Genomic DNA, 19,236 nt, shown 5'->3' on the forward strand with positions numbered 1-19,236 from the left:
TAAAATTAAAAGCAATTATTGTTGATATTTATTAAATTATTTTTAAAAAAATCATATAATACTTTCACATAAAAATATGATTTATCTGAAAAGTTTATACAAAATTTCAATTCAAAGACTTATTTTGGCATCTATAGATGAGGTCAATGAGTTTATTGCACATCTATGGTCATTCGATTGCAATTTAAACTGTGTTTGGCCCCCACGGCATGACCGATGGCAAAACAATATACTCTAGAGTCAATAATAATACCCTGTTCACTATATTCTGAAAATAAAGGGGGGTTTTCCATGCGTTAACATTGAATTTAACTACTTATTTTTAAGAATTGGTGTATTGCAAGGACTTACCATTCAATCTCTGAAGAAGATCATCGATTGGAATATGAACAACCTCAATGTGGTCTGCAATAATTAAAATTTTCGTATAAAACATGTTATTTCTTTAATAAAATGTAAATGAATATACAAACCTTCATCTGCAGGCTTTTGTATGGGAATTTTGTTTAAAGGATTATCTCCATCAATCTAAAATTAAGAAGAATTTACTTATACTTTATTTTGTTACATTATTAAATTAAAAACCTTAATGAACCTACCTCCACACTTACAACTTTCATAGTACAATTAGATAATCCAGGATCTAAGGCAGTTGCTGGAAAATTTCGAAATAAATTTTATTTTCTAATCTTTCTGAATTTTCAATTATAATTAAGGCAATATAGTACCAAACCAAATACCAAAATTCCAGAAATATGGAATTACCAGAAAATTAGCTATTTTTGTAACTTGCCAGTTTTAAATTTGGCAGGCTATAGTACGGCTGTAGTTTGTCACATGGCCACTTTGTTTTCCATGGTGTATGCATTGCACAGTGCCAGATCCAGTGAGAATGCTGACATACAACATATTAAAAACAGTATCATTCTCTACTTTCTGCTATTTTATACTTTAACTATATATCTAGACTGTGTCCAGAAATCCAGACCCTATCTAGTCCCAAGCTTGCCAGCTATTTGGCCTGATACCATCAATTACATCTTTAGAATACAAACATAAGAGTGTCCGTATAAAACTATCAGACCTCCTTAAATAATGAAGCATTAGTTATGCAAGTTTCAATGTTTTGTGAATGGGACTAAGTTTCTCTGTCCAATTTTATTTTATCCCTCTTTTTTCCAATATGAAAATTACAATAATTTGGGCCAGCTTTATTCAAATAGCCTGTATCTTCAATGGAGCAGAATGATGCAGTACAACTGAATTCTTCCTTTTAGAACAAATTTAAATAAATTTTATTTTTTATTGTGTTCTAAATCATCCTATTCTGTTTTATTCATTAAAGATGTCTCGAGATGATAAAGTTGTATTCTGTGTCTGTACATTAAAGATAAATTTAAAAAAATTTTTTTGATTAAAGTTTTTTGTTAAAAATTAGAAAAACTAAAAAATGTATAATGTAACTAAATTATAACCTTATTCTTTCCAGCAGATAATTTCCGTCTTGTCCTAATGTTTTTCTCTTCCTTAGATCTTTATTGTTATAAATTTGAATAGTCAGAAAAGTTATAGTTCTGAAACTCTTAAGATTTTTTTCTTTTACTAAAAACATTATTTGAAGGAAGGCATACCCAATGAAGTATCAAATATGTAAACAGTTGTACATTATAATCCATATGTTGTTTTATGATTTGAGCTGTATGCATTGCTTTTACCCCTAAGGCTACAAAGAGAATTTGTACAGCAAAACTATCAAACAAGTTTCTCTTCAGCCAATTTCGTGTCAAACAAATTAAGGCTATTTCAGTCAGTCTTAATAATAATCGAAGTTAAGATGATCTTCTCAATATAATAAAGATTACATAACATATTGGCACAATGAAACAGTATTTCTTTTAATTTCTATATAATGTTTTTCCCACACTTGTGCAAAATTTGAATTATTTTATAGCCAAATTATTTAAGACTTTATTAACCAAATAAGTAGATTTTCTATAACTGTAGATTATCCACAACATAACTGTTCCTTAGTAAACAAGTATGTTAAGAATTATAAAAATAAAAATGAAACTGTTATAATTCTAAGATACAGGATTTTTTAAAATTCCTTTCATAAAGTTTAATTTTTATAATTTATTAATATGTATGTAATAATTAATACTCTTCTTTGTATATACTTCACATCAAGAAATTATTTTTAAAAATGAAAATAATGTAGCATAGTGTATAAAAATCATTTATGACAATTATATAACTACCTGGACTTTCATGTTTAATTGAAGTAAATGTATAGCCTGTTTCTTCTTTCAATTCTCTTACAGCTGTTTCTTCAGCAGATTCAGAAGATTGAACTAAACCTAAGGAAATGATATTGTGCTTTATGTAAATCTTCATTTCAGATAAAATTTACTAATTAAAATCTATATACACATATAACCTACCTGCTGGAAATTCCAAAGTGAATGCTTTCAGAGCTGGCCGATATTGTTTGACTAAAACTAAACAGTCATATTTCAACATTCTTCTTAAGACAGCCAAAGTTCCAACGCCTGAAAAAACAAAATTTATAACTGATTCATTTTATTCTTAAAATATCATTAAGCTAGTGTCATTAGATTTATATATTTCCATTCCCTGCAGTTTTTTTTAAATACTTAAAATGTAATTACATACAAAACAAAACCCCATGTATGTTAATAATCAGAAGGATGACTGCTAGATACTGGTTAATATCACACTATTAACTCCTAACTCAATAACCTAAAAACAGCAATAGTACCACCGCTTACCTGAAAAGAAAACTCGATATCTATTTGAAATAGATGAAACTCAGACTAAAGTTTTAAAATAGAATGGCATGATTTTCTTACAAGCCGTCTCCACCACTCGGCATGCAATGACATATATGAAAATGTTTGCTTTTAAAGTGATTCTTTTGCTGGGTTTTTAGGTTATTGAGTTAGGTGCTCTTAGTTAATAATCAAATTATACAACTGCATCTTATTGGTCTACAGTATGGTTAATATGGTTATATCTTCTAAATCAATTGGTCTGGAAGCTGAGATTGAATGGAGGTCCTATAGCATAAAATGTAATTCATATATGTGATAAGCAAGAATTGCAAGTTTGAATTATGCTCCAGATCAATCTTTTCTTCCAAAATATTTTAAATTAATTTACATATTTTTAATAATTACATTTAACGTGAGATGGTTGCATAACCATCTACTTCTAGTCCAAATCATTTAGTATCTTAATAATTAATCAGTCATAATATAGCCTGATAAGATTCAGGCCATATAATTAATACTTAATACAAATGGTTGATTGAGCAATGTGAAGCATAAAAAGACTATATAGTTGACCATAACTTTACTTATTATAGGCACATCTAACCCATAATAATATAAGTCAACATGGTGCATAACTTTTAATGGATACACTATCCATTAAAAGTATAGATTTGAATAAAACTCAAAACTAATCCTCCACAAAAAGAGGTGGCCATAACCACCAGCCAAATGGCCAAGGTGGTTGAAGTCTACAACTCTGAAGGACTCGGAATTGAAGCTGGACAAACAGCTCTGTAAATTATTCCATGGATGGTCTGTCCTGGATACATCAGGCCCATCCTTTTGCCACTCACAGCTGCTCCATCATGGTCTGGCCAAACCCCAAAAGACTCAAAAAAAATGGGCCTCTTAGTACCCACAAAGGAGAGAGTTAAAAAAATCATTACATGTTAACAATTAATAAATCTGCATAAGAAAGTATCATTAATAGTGTTTAGGGAGGAAAAGCAACTCTTAAATGAATTTCATAATTAAAATTAAATCTAAGTTTTAAGCATAATTTAAAGAAATCCTTAAATTTCTATAAATTATGCTTATTTTAATATTATCATCTATTCAATTTGCATAAATTTTACCATTTATTATGCTATTAGCAATTTAAAATAGTGTATATTATTTTTGAATTGCAAATCTAATATAATCTTGAATGTTGTTAATGCCAACAACAGAGAGAATTTTTATTAATTACAGTTTTCTTGATCACTAAATGAACTTTATAATGTTGAAGATAAAAAATTTTTTTAACAATGCTATCTTTATGGATTAAAAGTATTAATTATTTAACTTGATTAATATAAATGCATATCTCTATCACTTTATAAATATCTTGTAATTACATCAAAAGGTGCTTTGAGAATTCAAATCTGTTAATACTAATTTTTTAATGTTTACAAAACATTTAGTTAAAGTTGTATGAAATCACTTAATAATTATTAAAATTTATAGAATGAATATATGTAAATTTTACTATAAAAATATTAAAAACACAAACGTTTAAACGTATTATAAGTGCTAAATATAAACTTGAAACAAATTTAACAGAAAAATTTTAATTTCAGCTTGAAAGTCAGTTTCTCAGATTCTAAACAGTTCTGCAAATTTTGAGAGAGAAAATGGTCATTTTTTAATGTAGAAGTTCAAGCAGGAGCTTTCTGCATTTTCTAAAAATGCTCTTGTTGACTTTACACAAAAATGTAAGATTATATGAAAAGTTTATAATTGCAAGTTAAAATCAGCAGGTAACCCTCATTGTTGCATAACTTGCACCCACTTTTAAATACAGATATTCTGCAGGTTATCCATACAAAACTATGTGATGTAATTGCTAATATCTTGTCATACTTCATTAGGAAACAATATTTTTAGAGTATTTATGTACTGTATATTGTTATTCATTAAGAATGTTCTTTTAAAAAATCAATTAAGTGTAAATTACAAAATCAGAAACAATAAAAAATTTTATTAGTTATCAAACAAAACATTTATAATTAAAAATAAAGTTACAATTTTCTTATATGTATTGAAAAAATAAAAAAAAACATTGTGTGTCAAGAATTAGGATTTAATCATTTAAATACTTATATATTGTCAAAATCCAATATTAAATAAAATAGTTCATTCATTTCACTGAAAATAAAAAACAGCATGAAAAGGAAGTATCAAATGACTTAATTTATAAAAAAATTATTTCTGGGAAATATCAATATGTCTAGTTTTTCTGGCAATATTCCAGTAATGAATAATACAGCTGTAGTGCATGTATAAAAGATTTCATTCATTTTGATAAGATATGAAAAATGTTTAATCTAAATAGTTTAGTAAATGCAATTAATATCAAAATTAAATTCTTAATACACGAATAATTTAGCACAATATTATATATATAAAATTACTAATATGGAATTAAAAGTTTATAAAAAATTTACATTGAAAAGAATAAAACATTTTTATAATTCAAATGAAGACAATGGAAAATAATATTCAATTTCAGTCTTAAATAAATCACTAAATAGACTTATCTATTGATTATATATTTTTAAAATCAATGATTTCATCACATTTAATGAAAAGTATAGTAGTAAAATTAAATGCCATGGAAATTGCATTGCCTATGATATATATCAAAAAAGTATTCAACAGGTGTGAAAAGTAACATATTTTAGTTATGATTGCAATTTCTATAATTGCTTTTACAGTTTTTGTCAAAACTTCTACCTTTAATCCTTACTCAACTATTTGAGTTATCCAATTAATTTTTTTTTTTGTAGCTAAAATACATTCACACTTTAAACAATCATTATAGTCCAGTAACAAAGTTTTTTTATTGAAAAAATTTTTGTTACTGGACTTTAAAGGTTGTTTAAAGTGTGTGATTTGTTCTAGTATTAAGGAGGAGGTAATTTTAAAACACATTCTATTTGAAAGTATTCTAGTAGATTGGTTTCTCTTATCTTTCAAGTTAGTATGCAATGTTTTAAATTTTAGTTACATCACTAAAGCATAAATATTTGAGTAAGTTTTGAAGATTTTATGGTGAAATAACATGACACACATTTTACTGTAAATGAATGAATCATAGTGCTTGTAAATCAAAATCAACAATTTCAGAGTCACATGTTCTCAGTAGGTGATATGTGGTACAGAGAAGTAAACAAAAATAAAATAAAATTTATTACATATAAAGTTAACTGTACTTAAATGTTATTTCACCACACCAACAATACTGTTAATGAGCACTGTTACAGTGTAGTGGAGTCAGTAAATGAAAAATCCAACTCCAATAAATTTGCAATATGCAACTCCAACCTTACCCTTTTTTAAAATGTGACACTATAATTCCTTTTATAAGAAAGATACCACTGAGTACAGTGGAAACTCGGTTAACAAACAAATTAAAATCTAAAAACTATCAGATGTTACTGGAAAAAAAAATTCCCATTTAGATCACATTTTAGAGACAGAAAATGTACTAACAAGAGAATGCACCCTGCCATAACTCAAAGAAAATTCAAGACTGCCTTCAGGGAAAGAAAATTAATGTTTTACCCTGGTTATTGAGAAGTCCTGACTTAAATCCCATTGAAACCTTTAGGGGATTTTAAACATTGTTAGTTCTGAAAAAACAAAAAATTCTTAACAGACTGTAAAGCTGGCAAGGGCTCTTGATCAACTTTCCCAGCACTCAAACAGGAGGTTAAGAGAACTACGAAGTCTGATAATTTTCAATTATACTACAATATAAATTTAAACACCAACAAAAGCTTATAAAGGTGTAATTTTCTTGAATTATGATAAAAATTGCTGTTAAAAAATATTTAAGTTTAAAAAATACAAGGGTATTTTTTAAATAAGGTCCATTTGTGAATGAGAGTGAGAATAATGTGCAATCATGGCAGTATGCATGCGCTTCTGCTCCGAGCAAGCTTGGCGCGCATTTCGACACCATTTGCAGCCATATCGTCTGTCTGTATGCTGAGCTGTAGAAGTTTAAAATGTTTAAGAAAATTGAGTCTCCCACTGACTGTGAGATATGATTTGTTATTCGATTCTTGAGTGCAAGAAACTTGGCAGCAGCAGAAATTCACTGTCAGATTTGTGAAGTTTACGGTGATAATGCTATGAGTGACAGTAAAGTTCGAAAATGAGTAAGAATGTTCAAGGATGGGCGAGTTAATGTGCATGATGAGCCACGTCCTGGCCGACCTCTGATTTCTGAAGATTTGGTTCGTGATGTGGATAACAAAATTCAAGAAGACCGACGATTCATGATTTCAACGTTATCAATTGAATTTCCAGAGATTTCAAGATCAGTTTTGTATACCATTGTTTCGGAGAAACTGAATTATTGAAAATTGTGTTCTTGGTGAGTTGCAAGACTGCTTTCTGACGATCACAAAACAAAAAGATTGGACAGTGCTTTATCATTTTTGACTCGATACGACCATCCACACAGTCCAGACCTTGCAACCAGTGATTTTGACTTGTTTCAATACTTGAAGGAGTTTCTTAGTGGTCAACGGTTCAACGACAATGAAGAAGTGAAAACTGCAGTCATGGATTCGGCTTCTTCACAGGCGGCAGATTTCTTTGAAGTTGGAATTCAAAAAATTGTTTAGTGGTATGACAAATGTTTAAACAAAAATGGAAATTATGTAGAAAAGTAGATAAAAGTATGTAGAATATGGAAAAAAATATATTTTAATGATATTTACAGTATTTTTGTTCTTATTAAAAAACGGACCTTATTTAAAAAATAGCCTTCGTACTAAGATATTGGCCCAAGGTTAAAATTGTAGCACAATCTGTTATGAGATTTTATTTAAAAAATTTTTATAGTATTAATTATAATAAAAAGACAAAATGCTCAATTTTGAAGGTAGAGACGAGTTTTTAAAAAAGTATTGTAAATGCCAATAATGAGTCATTTACAATATATTTTAAATTAAATTTTCATTAAGTCAGACCTCACTCAAGACATGACAAACCCCCATCTCCCCTTTGACCTAAAGGTTAAGGGGAGATGGGGGTTTGTCATATCATTGATCCTATTAAATTTTATTTTAGTTAGTACATTTAATATGTTAATTATCAAGCAGAATTTACAGTATGTTAATTAACAACAATTATTTAAAATTATGTTGTTCCATTTTAAAAGTTTTACAGCATCTGAAGAATTTTTTTTTATTTTTAATAATGGTTACCACCGGGATATCACAAAATAGTTACTGCATCAGTACATTTTCATTTAATTTAAACTGACAAAGCAGTTCAGTGCTCTTACAAGCCAAAATAAGCTGGCACATATACAAGCATGCTCGTATATGCAAAGTAGAACATGTGTTTCAAAAATGCAAAAACAAGTAATTTTCATAAGAACAGGATCATATTTGCACAGAAACACTTTAAATTTAATTTTTATAAAATTGCTAAGTTATGTTTTGTTAACTTACAATCAGAATCTTCATGACACTGTTTTGTTTGTCGACTCACAACTTCACAAGTTCTAAAGAAAAAAAAAAACACAATTAGAAATTAGTTTATCGTCTATTATAAAATTACCTATATAACTTTTTTATTAAATTTATTTATATTTATAGCTCAAGTTATAAATATAAAAATTAAATTTCTTATCTAATCAGTTTTAGTAGATGCCTTTTAACCAAGAACAGTTATCATTTAGATAATTTATTTACTTATTTATTTTTTTTTCCAATTAAATCTCTCTTATTAAAGTTAAAAATATAAATTTATCAAAATTTATGTATTGAATAAAAATATTTTCCATGTGTCATCACTATCTTAATAAATTATTATAAAATTCAACATCTTACTTTAAGAGATTTTAATTAATTATATATTATATATTTTAGATTAAAAAAGAATTGATAGAATATTTATCATTTACATCATCCCAAATGATAATTAAAAACAAATTCGTTTGAAGTTTGTTGAAGTGCAGAATTTATTTTTGATAAGCAATAAGATTTTTTTCTATTTATAAACTCATTAAATATATTTCTACAGAATTGCATTAATATTTTTAACATTTAGAACAGTATTATTTGATAAATAAAGTAAAATATTCAAAATTAACATCTTTATTATAAATAGTTATTGCTAGATAATAATGGTATTTTAGCCAGTTTTTATTGGTTTTAACGTTTTTGTGTTTTTACTTCTTTTAATTCTCAAATTTTTTCTGTTTTAGCAAGTTTTATTTTTTCACTTTACAGTTTTACCCTACATTTTTAACACTTAGATATTCCAGTAGATCATTAGTTATTATATATAATGGGAGAACTAAAATATAAGGACTGAAGAGAGGCACTGGCCTGAAATGCATTTCCTTTCATAAAAAAATAAAAAATAAAATCTACATTTTCCATTGAATAAAGTGTTCCTGTATGATAAGTTCTCTTTAGCAATTTGTGCACTTAATTTCAAAAGAACATACAATAATGGTTTTTGTTTAAATTAATAAAATATATTATTTCAAATAATATATTATTAATAGATTTAAATTAATGATCAGTGTATTTGTAAAGTTAAAGATTACAAACTAATAAAATTATATCAAATAATAATTATTTTTTATAAATAAAAAACTTCTATAATAAAAATCTTAAAATGAAAATTTAGAATTTATTTGTTTAAATGCGTAACAGAAATATTGTAGTATTATAATGTGTATATTTATTCTTACGTCAAGGTGACATTGATATAAACTTTTGACTATGTTTAAATATAGCTATTAATCTTCTCTTCAAAGGTCATTTTGGGGTTTAATATACTGCACTTTGTATCCTTAAACCAACATGATATTTATCTTTAAAAAATGAATGGAGTCATTCAAATTTTTAGAATAAAGAAAAATGTGCTTTCAAAAGCATTTTAATAACCAATTTTGTATTTTTAAATATAAATTTTTAAAATAAAACAATTGTTACTAACACGAAAGACCTATTTAGATGATATTAAGCTTTTAAATCAACAAAAATACTTTAAAAATTAATTATGTAATGTGCATTTATATTAAGTGTTTAGATTCTGTAAGACTGAAAATTGTTTTAAAATGTTTATTAGTTATATTCATTCAATACCTTTCAAGTCCTGTGCTATCTTTATACGTGTATTTTGCAAGGTTAAGTTTGTTTCCAGTTGCAATTGCCTATAAAAGAAAAACAAATAAATTTATAAGTTGCTAATTGATACCAAACTGCATATAATTCACATGTTGTGCACGTGTTATATTGCTGATACATAAGATAAAGAAAATTGTGCAACACAACTGATAAGAATACAAAAATAGATATCTCTTGTTGAAATCATAATGCTTAGAATATACTCTAAGATAAATTGTTAAAAAAGCAATTCAATATTTTATTATATAACTGAAATTATTTGAAAATAACTGGCATATTTAAAAACTTCAAACAAATAAAATGCATATTAATTTTTAAAATGTTTTAATTAAAATATAATTTTAAAAATTTCATAGATACAAAAGTTATAAAATACAATAATTCTTATTAATTATTTTCCATAATTCTTTTCTTTTAGTTCAGTTTTTTAAATACAAAGCAAAGTAACTTATTTAGTAACAAATTATACTTTTTAAAGAAATGTTTCAAATGCACAACTTAAAACTTGCATTCAAATTTACCTATTTTGATAATACTGAAGAAAATTTAAAAATTCATTTCAATGAAATTAAATTTTTGTACTATGCAAACTTAAGATTCACTGAGTTTATTCAGTTCACTTCACTGAGCCAATGTTAAACAATGTTAAAATTATCCAATGTACATTTTATTTTAGTGGCAAAAAATGTGAACTGAGAAGTTTAATACATAATTTTATATATATATATACATACACAGTAGAGCATCGATTATCCAACTGACCCCCAATTAACCAACTTATCGGTTAACCGACTGCGTTCTAGTCGGCAAATTCAAATGTCCGCTAGTGATGTGGCACTACTATATTTGGTTGTCTTGGCTACTTTATTATTATTTTTGTTAAATTTTTGCATGTTTTAGCTGGCAGCACTGGCTCGACCATGAAAGGGAGGCTAGTATTTAAACCAGGCCTAATACATTATACTAATAATGTATTTTTTCATACTTTTCGGTTATCCGACTTTTCAGTTATCCGACCAACCCCAGTCTCCAGTTAAGTCAGATAATCGATGCTCTACTGTATATATATGTATATATATATATATATATATATATATATTAATGACTTAAATGATATTAAAAAATAAATTTTTGTCAAGTTTAGCTTAATAATATTTAACTTTTTTTAATAAATTAAACAATGCAAAGCTACAATAATTGAATTTACAAAATTTGAATATACATGGTATGATCCAAAAGTTCGGGGAATGCAGTAATCTACAACAACAAAAGCATGTATTTGAAGTTACAGCGTATGAAATGGATTCTACCAAACCACCTCTACGTGTTCAGGTTAATTTCACCCATGTCATATGATTAAACCGCGAGCACTGCTGTTTTTTTCCGGAGATAGTTACCTTTGTCCTGCGACGTAATCAAAGTGGAGTTTCAAGAACAACCTCCAACATTTCGACTTCACCGTGACTTTTCACCGCAGAATTACCGTACACCTTTCTTAGCAATTTTAAAATCTCCGTAGGTGTTTTACCTAAACGCTGACAAAATTTAATGTTGGAGGTTGTTCGTGAAACTCCACTTTGATTACGTCGCAGGACGAAGGTAACTATCTCCAGAAAAAAACAGCAGCGCTCGCAGTTTAATCACATAACATGGGTGAAATTAACCTGAACACGTAGAGGTGGTTTGGTAGAATCCATTTCGTACGCTGTAACTTCAAATACATGCTTTTGTTGTCGTAGATTACTGCATTCCCCAAACTTTTGGATCGTACCACGTATAATCATTTTTTCAATTTGTTTGAATTAAAGTCTGGACACACAACCAAATATATTTATTTTTAACAAATGACATTTTCAATATAGTTTCTATCATTAGTTTGTACATTTTGATAATTGTCACAAACAAGATGCATTAATATTATATCTCTGTTGACCTAGCATATTCTTTAATGATGTGTTGCTTTGGATAATTAATAACAACAACTTTACTGAATAACCCTCTCCTTTTGTATACCCAAGAAGTAATCAAACAAATTCACATCAAGAGAGTGAAGGAACTATTCCACAGTGCCACATCTCCCATCATTTGAAAAATTTTTATTTGAAAATCTTGCTGCTAGTTATGTTAACATTGGTAACTCACAAGTAAGCTGATTTATAGAGCAGGCTCAGTGAAGTGAACTGAATAAACTCAGTGAATCAGTTAAGTTCAAAGAGCTGGTCAATTGGTTCTGAAAAAGATCCTTTTTGGCTCAAATAGAAGTAGCTTATTAAGTGACCACAGAGACAGCTCGTTCACATCTCTTAGAGGTGAGTGATCTGTCTGTTATAGTTACAGCACTAGTCACTTCTTAGCTGATTAGTGCTGTAACTGTTCATGGCTACTCTACTCTTGAAAGTTACTTTTTATTGTTTTAATCTATAGATGTAGACCTTTATTCAGTTCTAGCTATTCTGTTACTTTATAATTGAGCTAATCAGCTTAAACTTGTTCAGCTCTTAATGCAGCATAGTTTTCATGGTAATAAATTACTATAAGCAACTGTTATAATAGATATTTTTATAAAATAAATAAATACTTTTATAGAAAATATTTTATTTTAATGAAATAAGTTTTTAAATAACAATCCTAAAGCTTGCCAATTTTAATAAACTTACAATCAATTTTTGGTGAAAGCAGGACATAAATAATTATTATTTAAAGAACGTTTATCGTCAAAAATACCTTTAATAATTATGATTAAATTAATATTTTAATAATTATTATAGAAGGCTCTAGAAGAAAAGAATCAGCCCGAAGCAGAACCGGAACCTGCAACACCTGACTCACTTTGGACTGATTATTTTTGATTTAGAAAATTCTGGAAGAAAACAAACTCTTAATAATTTGAATTGTCATGATCCTATAATTATTAATATAACCACTTCTTTTAACCCTTTCCATGCGGTTATACGCCTTTAGGCGTATGTCACGTGACTTGCTATTAATTTGTGATGCGGCATACGCCTTTAGGCGTAATTAATCAAAAAATTCGATTATTTTGCGTTATATTCGATTTTCCAGCGATCTTAGCTTTGATTCGCTCTTCTGTAGGTCGATTGACTTTGTTTAAGCCAAAAAGTGTTTTGTGACCACCCCTGGACCATAAATATTTCGGTAAAATAGACCCCCTACCATTCTACAGCAAATCTTCGCAGTTAACTACACAGTTGACTGAAAACAATCAAAGGGAAACTCCTTCTACAGTTTTATTGGGTATCTTCTGTCTTTGTTGACATTACTTAAACTAATCACAGACTTGTGAGAGGGAAATTTACCGCGAAAAATCCTGTCTTTAACCTTCCAAGTAAAATGTAAACAATCGCAATAAATCCGCTTTTTAAATCGTTTTCTAGCATTAATTAACTAATTTAATGTACGTAGACATTAAATTAGCTAATTCTACAATATTTCGGCTAGTAAATATGTTTTTAAAACTATCTAGCAATAAATATTTCCAGGAAACTCCACCTCCCTATAGTAAATCTATGGAAGATCTTCTTGCTGTTAATTGGCTTTAAAAATTTTGTTTCTATGCCTATTATGCTCTAATTGGTAATTTATAGTATGACTGAATCAACTTCAATGAATGAGAGTTTTTTTTTAAACCATTTGGTCGGGATTTTCCCGCGAAGAACCAATCCACGTGATTAAAGTCTGAATGTAAACAAACGTTAAAAAATAGCTATATTCATCATTTTAGAGGCGTAATTCTACTAGTTTTCATGTTATTTGACTTTATTTAGACAAGAAGATTTCTTACCAAAAGATATTTCAAAGACATTCAAACCTTCTATCTGAAAAATTTACCGAAAAACTCATTACTTCCGGATATTGCGTAATTGCAGGAAAAAATTAACTAATTGCTTATTTTAGTGTATTTTTGTATAAAGCCTTGAAAAAATATAAAAAAGTGTCAAATATTCACTATTTTAAGCAAAAATATATGATGATAAACTTGAACGTGTTGCTTTACGATAACAATCAACTCCTCTCCCTGCCAAGTAATTTGAGACATAGTGTAAATAATGGCAATAACTTCTTCCCCGCTCTAGCTAGAGAGATGGGGTTTGTTTTGTTTAAAAGAAGACAGATGTATCTAACTAACAAATGTACAAAATTTAGCGATTTTCTGTAAATTAATTATTTTTTCTTTTGTTCGTAAGCTTCAAATTTTAATATTATTTTAAATTTCTATGAAACTAAAAATTAAACAATCGTAAACTGTGATATGTTTTTAATGAAACACAAAAAGCAGATTAAACATCGCGATATTTCGCTTCAAATATCGCGATTTAAAAAGTATCCAAAAAGTGCAAAAAATGCGCCGCATGACGAATTCCACTCAATTATTTGCTGTAGATCGCTAGCATGGAAAGGGTTAATAGAACTATTAATAGAGAAACATCTGAATTGAAAGTCTCAACTATGTATTTATATATAAAGGCTTACACATTTCTGGCTATATCAAAAAAATATCAAGTAGGCCTAAATTACAAAATTTGTGCATTAATTCATTTTATTAATCTGGATCCATATTATAAAGATTAAAGTACTAAAATACCTTGTGTATGTCAGACATCAGTTTTAATGCAATTTCATGAGCAAAATGATAGTTAGCAATAAATTTTTAGAATTATAATATAAATGATAATCAAGTTAATCAATTAAAGTACCTTATTGGTTTTACTTCTATTTTTTAATATAGATATAAAAAAAATTAGTTTAAGTTTATTAATGTGATAAATTATAATGTTAAATTTTTTAATAAAATATGTGATCTTTAAATTATAACAAACAATGACATTGTTGTTGTTGTTATTAATTTATAGCTTACTTTAATGGCAAAACATCGTTTTTTAATGCGTTGTAACATCAAATATTAAACAAGATGAAATTAAATGAGTAAAATAGCAAAGTGAGTTATTGGTCAACACTAATGTGATTCAGAGTCAAAAGAACAAGATCACAAAAAAGAGTTACTTTATGCACTCTTTCAAAATACTTGCGGAAATGGCTAAATATATAATTTAGGTTACTAATATACAAATAATTATTAAAAGCTAATATATCAAAAGTCGAAAAACTTCAAAATTAAAATAAATAATTTTGAATACAAAACATTAAATAATTATATAATCAAATAAAATAAAGCTATATAATTACAAGAATGAAATAAGAGAATGCTCTTAAGAAAATTAACCTTTAATATTTAATTATGACAAATAAAGAATGATCAGCATTGCTCCAGAACTGAAAGGGGATCGAGTTGTTTTCATTATAAGGTAGTGTACGTTTCCTACAGGGTGGCAGAGAGTAACTATGAAAAATTTGGTGCAAATCAGTCAAAGAGTTTGGCAACTTGTGGGGATTAAATCAGGGGAAGGAGTGAGAACTCAATTTATGTAGGTAGATACCCCATAACTTAAGACTAATTCTTATTTTTAAATAATGGTACTGTAGGATTAATACTAAAACAATGAACACACAAAAATACTATTGGTCTGAGAACAAAAGTTTAGTTTCATTTAAGGGAAATAAATTTGTTCCTTATAGTTGTATCTAATAAGATTATTATTATAAGAGACAAACAACCAAGACAATATAAACAAAGCATGTACATAACTACACAAAACTAACCAAATAGATAAGAGAATAAGTTTAAAAAAGCCCACCAAGTGGCAAAGGAAATTGACTTCAAATGGAGCAGACAAACAACAATACAACAATGAAAAACAAATACCAGGGTAAAAATATTTGCAAATTTTTTATATTTCCAAACGAGATTATATATATTCATATAAAACCTCATAACTGAGTCTTAACAGTGCTTTAATATAAAAAGATTAATTTCTATTATTTTCTAGTTAATTTATCATATTAATGTATGTATCTAAAGTAATAACATAAATTTCATTTACAATTTATTCTCATAAGTATGAAATTTAAATCAATAGACAAACCTCTTCCGAAATATGTTTATAATCAGAAGAATCAAGTTTTGAACCATAGTAATCCGGCGAACTCATGGTACGTTGAGGCTTTATCTTTAATATATAGTAGGTATTTGAAGGTTTATCTGCAAAAGATCAAATTTTAAATTAAATCTATGTAAATATTCATAATTTAAAAATAATCAGATCAATTTGAAAATACTAAAATGATTGATTTATAATTAAACAAATAAAAGAACATTTCAACAATATATCAAGTTATAAAGTATCAAAAATCATCATCATCATCGATTCTAATTTATGTTTCATGCTAAATTCAAATTGATTTGTTTGGAATACAACTGTGTCTGACATCACTCGTTTGTATTTTTGCAAGCTGAAGATAGCAAAAAACACTAAATAAAGGATAATTTTGCTTCCTGATAGTAGTAATTTTATCTTTAAAATTAATTTTCATTATAGCATTGTGACACAAAAATAAAAGCAAAAACATTATTTACAACTTTTTAATTACTGATAAATAAATAGGGATTATGAATAATATTTTTAATATGTAAAGTTAGAGAAAAAAATCATTACAGATGGAGATCCACTTCAGCTATCCAGATATTGAGTAAGAAACATGTTGATTTAAGATATTGTCATATTATAAATTACACCTCACTTATGATGTATTTAACATTCTTTAGATATAATTTTAGCAGTTCAAATTAGGTACTAATTTAATAAATTTTATTTCCTCTTTTGGTATAATTTGATCAAATTATATAACAAACTACATCATTTATCATCATAGTTTCATTAATCATAAAATGATAATTTTTTTATTTGATGGATCAACTTAATAAAATTATATCTAGTTGTGTAATATAAAAATTAAGAAAAAAAATTACTAGTAGCATTGAATATTATACTGTATAGTTAATAAAAATTATTGTATGAAAATATCTGTAGAGAAAATTATAATTTCAAATGAAATTACCTTCTTCTCAATAACAGGTGGAACGAATTACTGAACACATTCAACAAAACCTTTAGCAACCAGTAACAAAAATTTTAATGTAAAAACTTTGACGAACGTTTTCGATCTTAAACAAGATCTGCATCAGGTCAACAATGATATTCCAAATTGGAATGCACAGACTTTTTCAAATATTTTTAAATAAATAAAACAAAAACAATGTAAAGTTCTGCATATTCCAGTTTGGAATATCGTTGTTGACCTGATGCAGATCTTGTTTAAGATCAAAAATGTTCGTCAAAGGTTTTACATTAAAATTTTCATTACTGGATGTTAAAGGTTTTGTTGAATATGTTTATAACTTACAACTTAAATTTTGATATCAAAAGGAAAAATTTTGAAGTTGACAAGATTAAATTATATAAAATTTTTTAAAAGAATTTAAGTCATTAGAAAATAATGTATACTATTACCATCTTTGAGTTATCCATGTTTAAGAAAGATGCTAATTGTATACATTATTTTCTTATTATATATTGTCTTGTTCATACTAAACAATAAAATATTCAACATTTTCTATAATATGTTCTTTTTAAAACTTCTCGAAGCACCAGAAAAATAGAGCAATCTTTCATTGCTTTAAAATTAAAATGGATTTATGCCAAGAACACATGTACAGCAGAAATGCAAATGATGAAAATATTTTCTAATGTTTCTATCAAAACTAAACAAAATTGAGTAGAGCAAGGTTCTTCTTTTTACTTGCTAAGAACTCTCTCTATTGAACTGTATCCTGCAGTAGTGATCTCTCAAAATAGTGCTGATAATAATTCTAGTAAAAGGGGTCTTACAAAGATTCCAGAAGCAGCAGATACTCTTCACTAGTCCATACATCAAGAGAAATACTAAAAATCTAAACTTGTAAGACTAAATGTAAATATTCAAGATTATTTATGGTTTACTAGTTTTTAACATATCTCTCAATACATTTCTGCCAATAGTATTAATCACAAATCTATAAACTCGTCATATAAATAGTCAACATCTTTACTCAAAAACCCTGAAACCTAGCTATATCTTTCACAAAAATATTGCATTTGAAAAAAGGAACAGTTCATATTAAAACTGAAACCAACTTTTGTAGAAAGTTTGTCTTTGCCTCACAGTGTACAGTACATGTAATGAAGAAAAGCTAGTATTGTACAATTTTAAAGGGAAACAAATCAAAAGGGCTGATATTTACTGTGGATGATGCAAAGGCTGACAGGTATCAAAGAGGCAAAACAATTGGCAACTCTGCATTTACAGGCATGTCATTAGGCTAAAATTATGTGAGGTCTTGATATTTACAGATATTAAAAAGTGAGACGTTTGTATTATCGCTTTGTTCATTGAATGGATTTGATTAAAAAGTGAACTCTAAGCTCCAAAAATTACTTCCTTTTCTGAACCTAAAGACAAAATTATTCTTGCACCTCAAGTTACAAGGAGAACTTGTATAGCAAAACCAGTCAAACAACTTTTCATTCAGCCAATTTCATCTTGAATGGATTAAGCCAGTGGTTTCCAATTGGCATTGGCAGGGGGCTGTAGCACCCACAAAAAGAAACAAGTGAGAAAGAGGGGCACTGGAGGAAGGTACTGACCAAATGGTAACCATAAGCAAGGGTTGGGATCAATGATAAACCTTTCCTTATCTTCTTACTTGTTTTAAAATAGAGGAAGCATTGAATTTAACGGTTTCCAGATGTGCAGTACAATGTAAAGTAAGGACAAAGTGTGAGATTCATAAAAAAGTTTTTCTAAGAATATTTCCAAGATTTTCTCACACAAGGGAAATGGGATATTAAGTATATGTTTATGGAACAATACATATACTCAATGGGTTTATGGAACCATGGTGGCTCATAAAAAGTTTGGGAGTAACTGGATTAAGCTGATTTTGGCCAATTTCTTATTTAGAATTAAAATTGTAGTTAAAAGTTATGTAAAGTGATTACTTATATAAAATATTAATAAGATAATTCTTGCATTTCTTAATTAAACAACAAAAGCAAGCAAAAATTAAAAAAATAAACAGAATAATACAAAATTAAATTACACAGAACTCTCATATTTGTAAGGATTCTGTGTAAAGCCTTTTTACAAAGAAATAAGAAATTTCTGCAAATACCATATTTACTTGACTAAGACAAACCTTAATTTCTATATGCTCATTCACAATTTTTTCGTATTTGAAAAATGAGATAACCCAAGATAAATTTTTGATAATCTTAGTGATTCTGCTG

At 27.5% G+C, this 19,236-nt stretch overlaps 2 protein-coding genes across 3 annotated transcripts in view; both read right to left on the minus strand.

Moving 5' to 3' along the window:
* Positions 1–19,236, minus strand: part of LOC136989770 (cation-dependent mannose-6-phosphate receptor-like) — a 213,176-nt gene that overhangs the window by 136,587 nt on the left and 57,353 nt on the right. The gene's annotated exons all lie outside the window — the stretch shown is intronic.
* The window catches only part of LOC136989771 (ADP-sugar pyrophosphatase-like), a 26,039-nt gene continuing 6,803 nt past the window's right edge, over positions 1–19,236 (minus strand). For both annotated transcript variants that reach the window (XM_067288034.1, XM_067288033.1), the window contains exons 2-10: positions 15,997–16,112; positions 9,953–10,020; positions 8,303–8,355; positions 2,442–2,549; positions 2,259–2,357; positions 600–655; positions 474–528; positions 352–405; positions 1–268 (exon numbers count right to left, since the gene is read on the minus strand). In XM_067288034.1, coding sequence (XP_067144135.1) covers positions 153–268; positions 352–405; positions 474–528; positions 600–655; positions 2,259–2,357; positions 2,442–2,549; positions 8,303–8,355; positions 9,953–10,020; positions 15,997–16,062 — 675 coding nt within the window. In that variant the 5' untranslated portion in view covers positions 16,063–16,112 and the 3' untranslated portion in view covers positions 1–152. The remainder of the gene's footprint in view (positions 269–351; positions 406–473; positions 529–599; positions 656–2,258; positions 2,358–2,441; positions 2,550–8,302; positions 8,356–9,952; positions 10,021–15,996; positions 16,113–19,236) is intronic.

Source organism: Centruroides vittatus, unplaced genomic scaffold (assembly GCF_030686945.1).
Source record: "Centruroides vittatus isolate TY-2023 unplaced genomic scaffold, ASM3068694v2 scaffold_769, whole genome shotgun sequence".
Lineage (NCBI taxonomy): Eukaryota > Metazoa > Arthropoda > Arachnida > Scorpiones > Buthidae > Centruroides > Centruroides vittatus.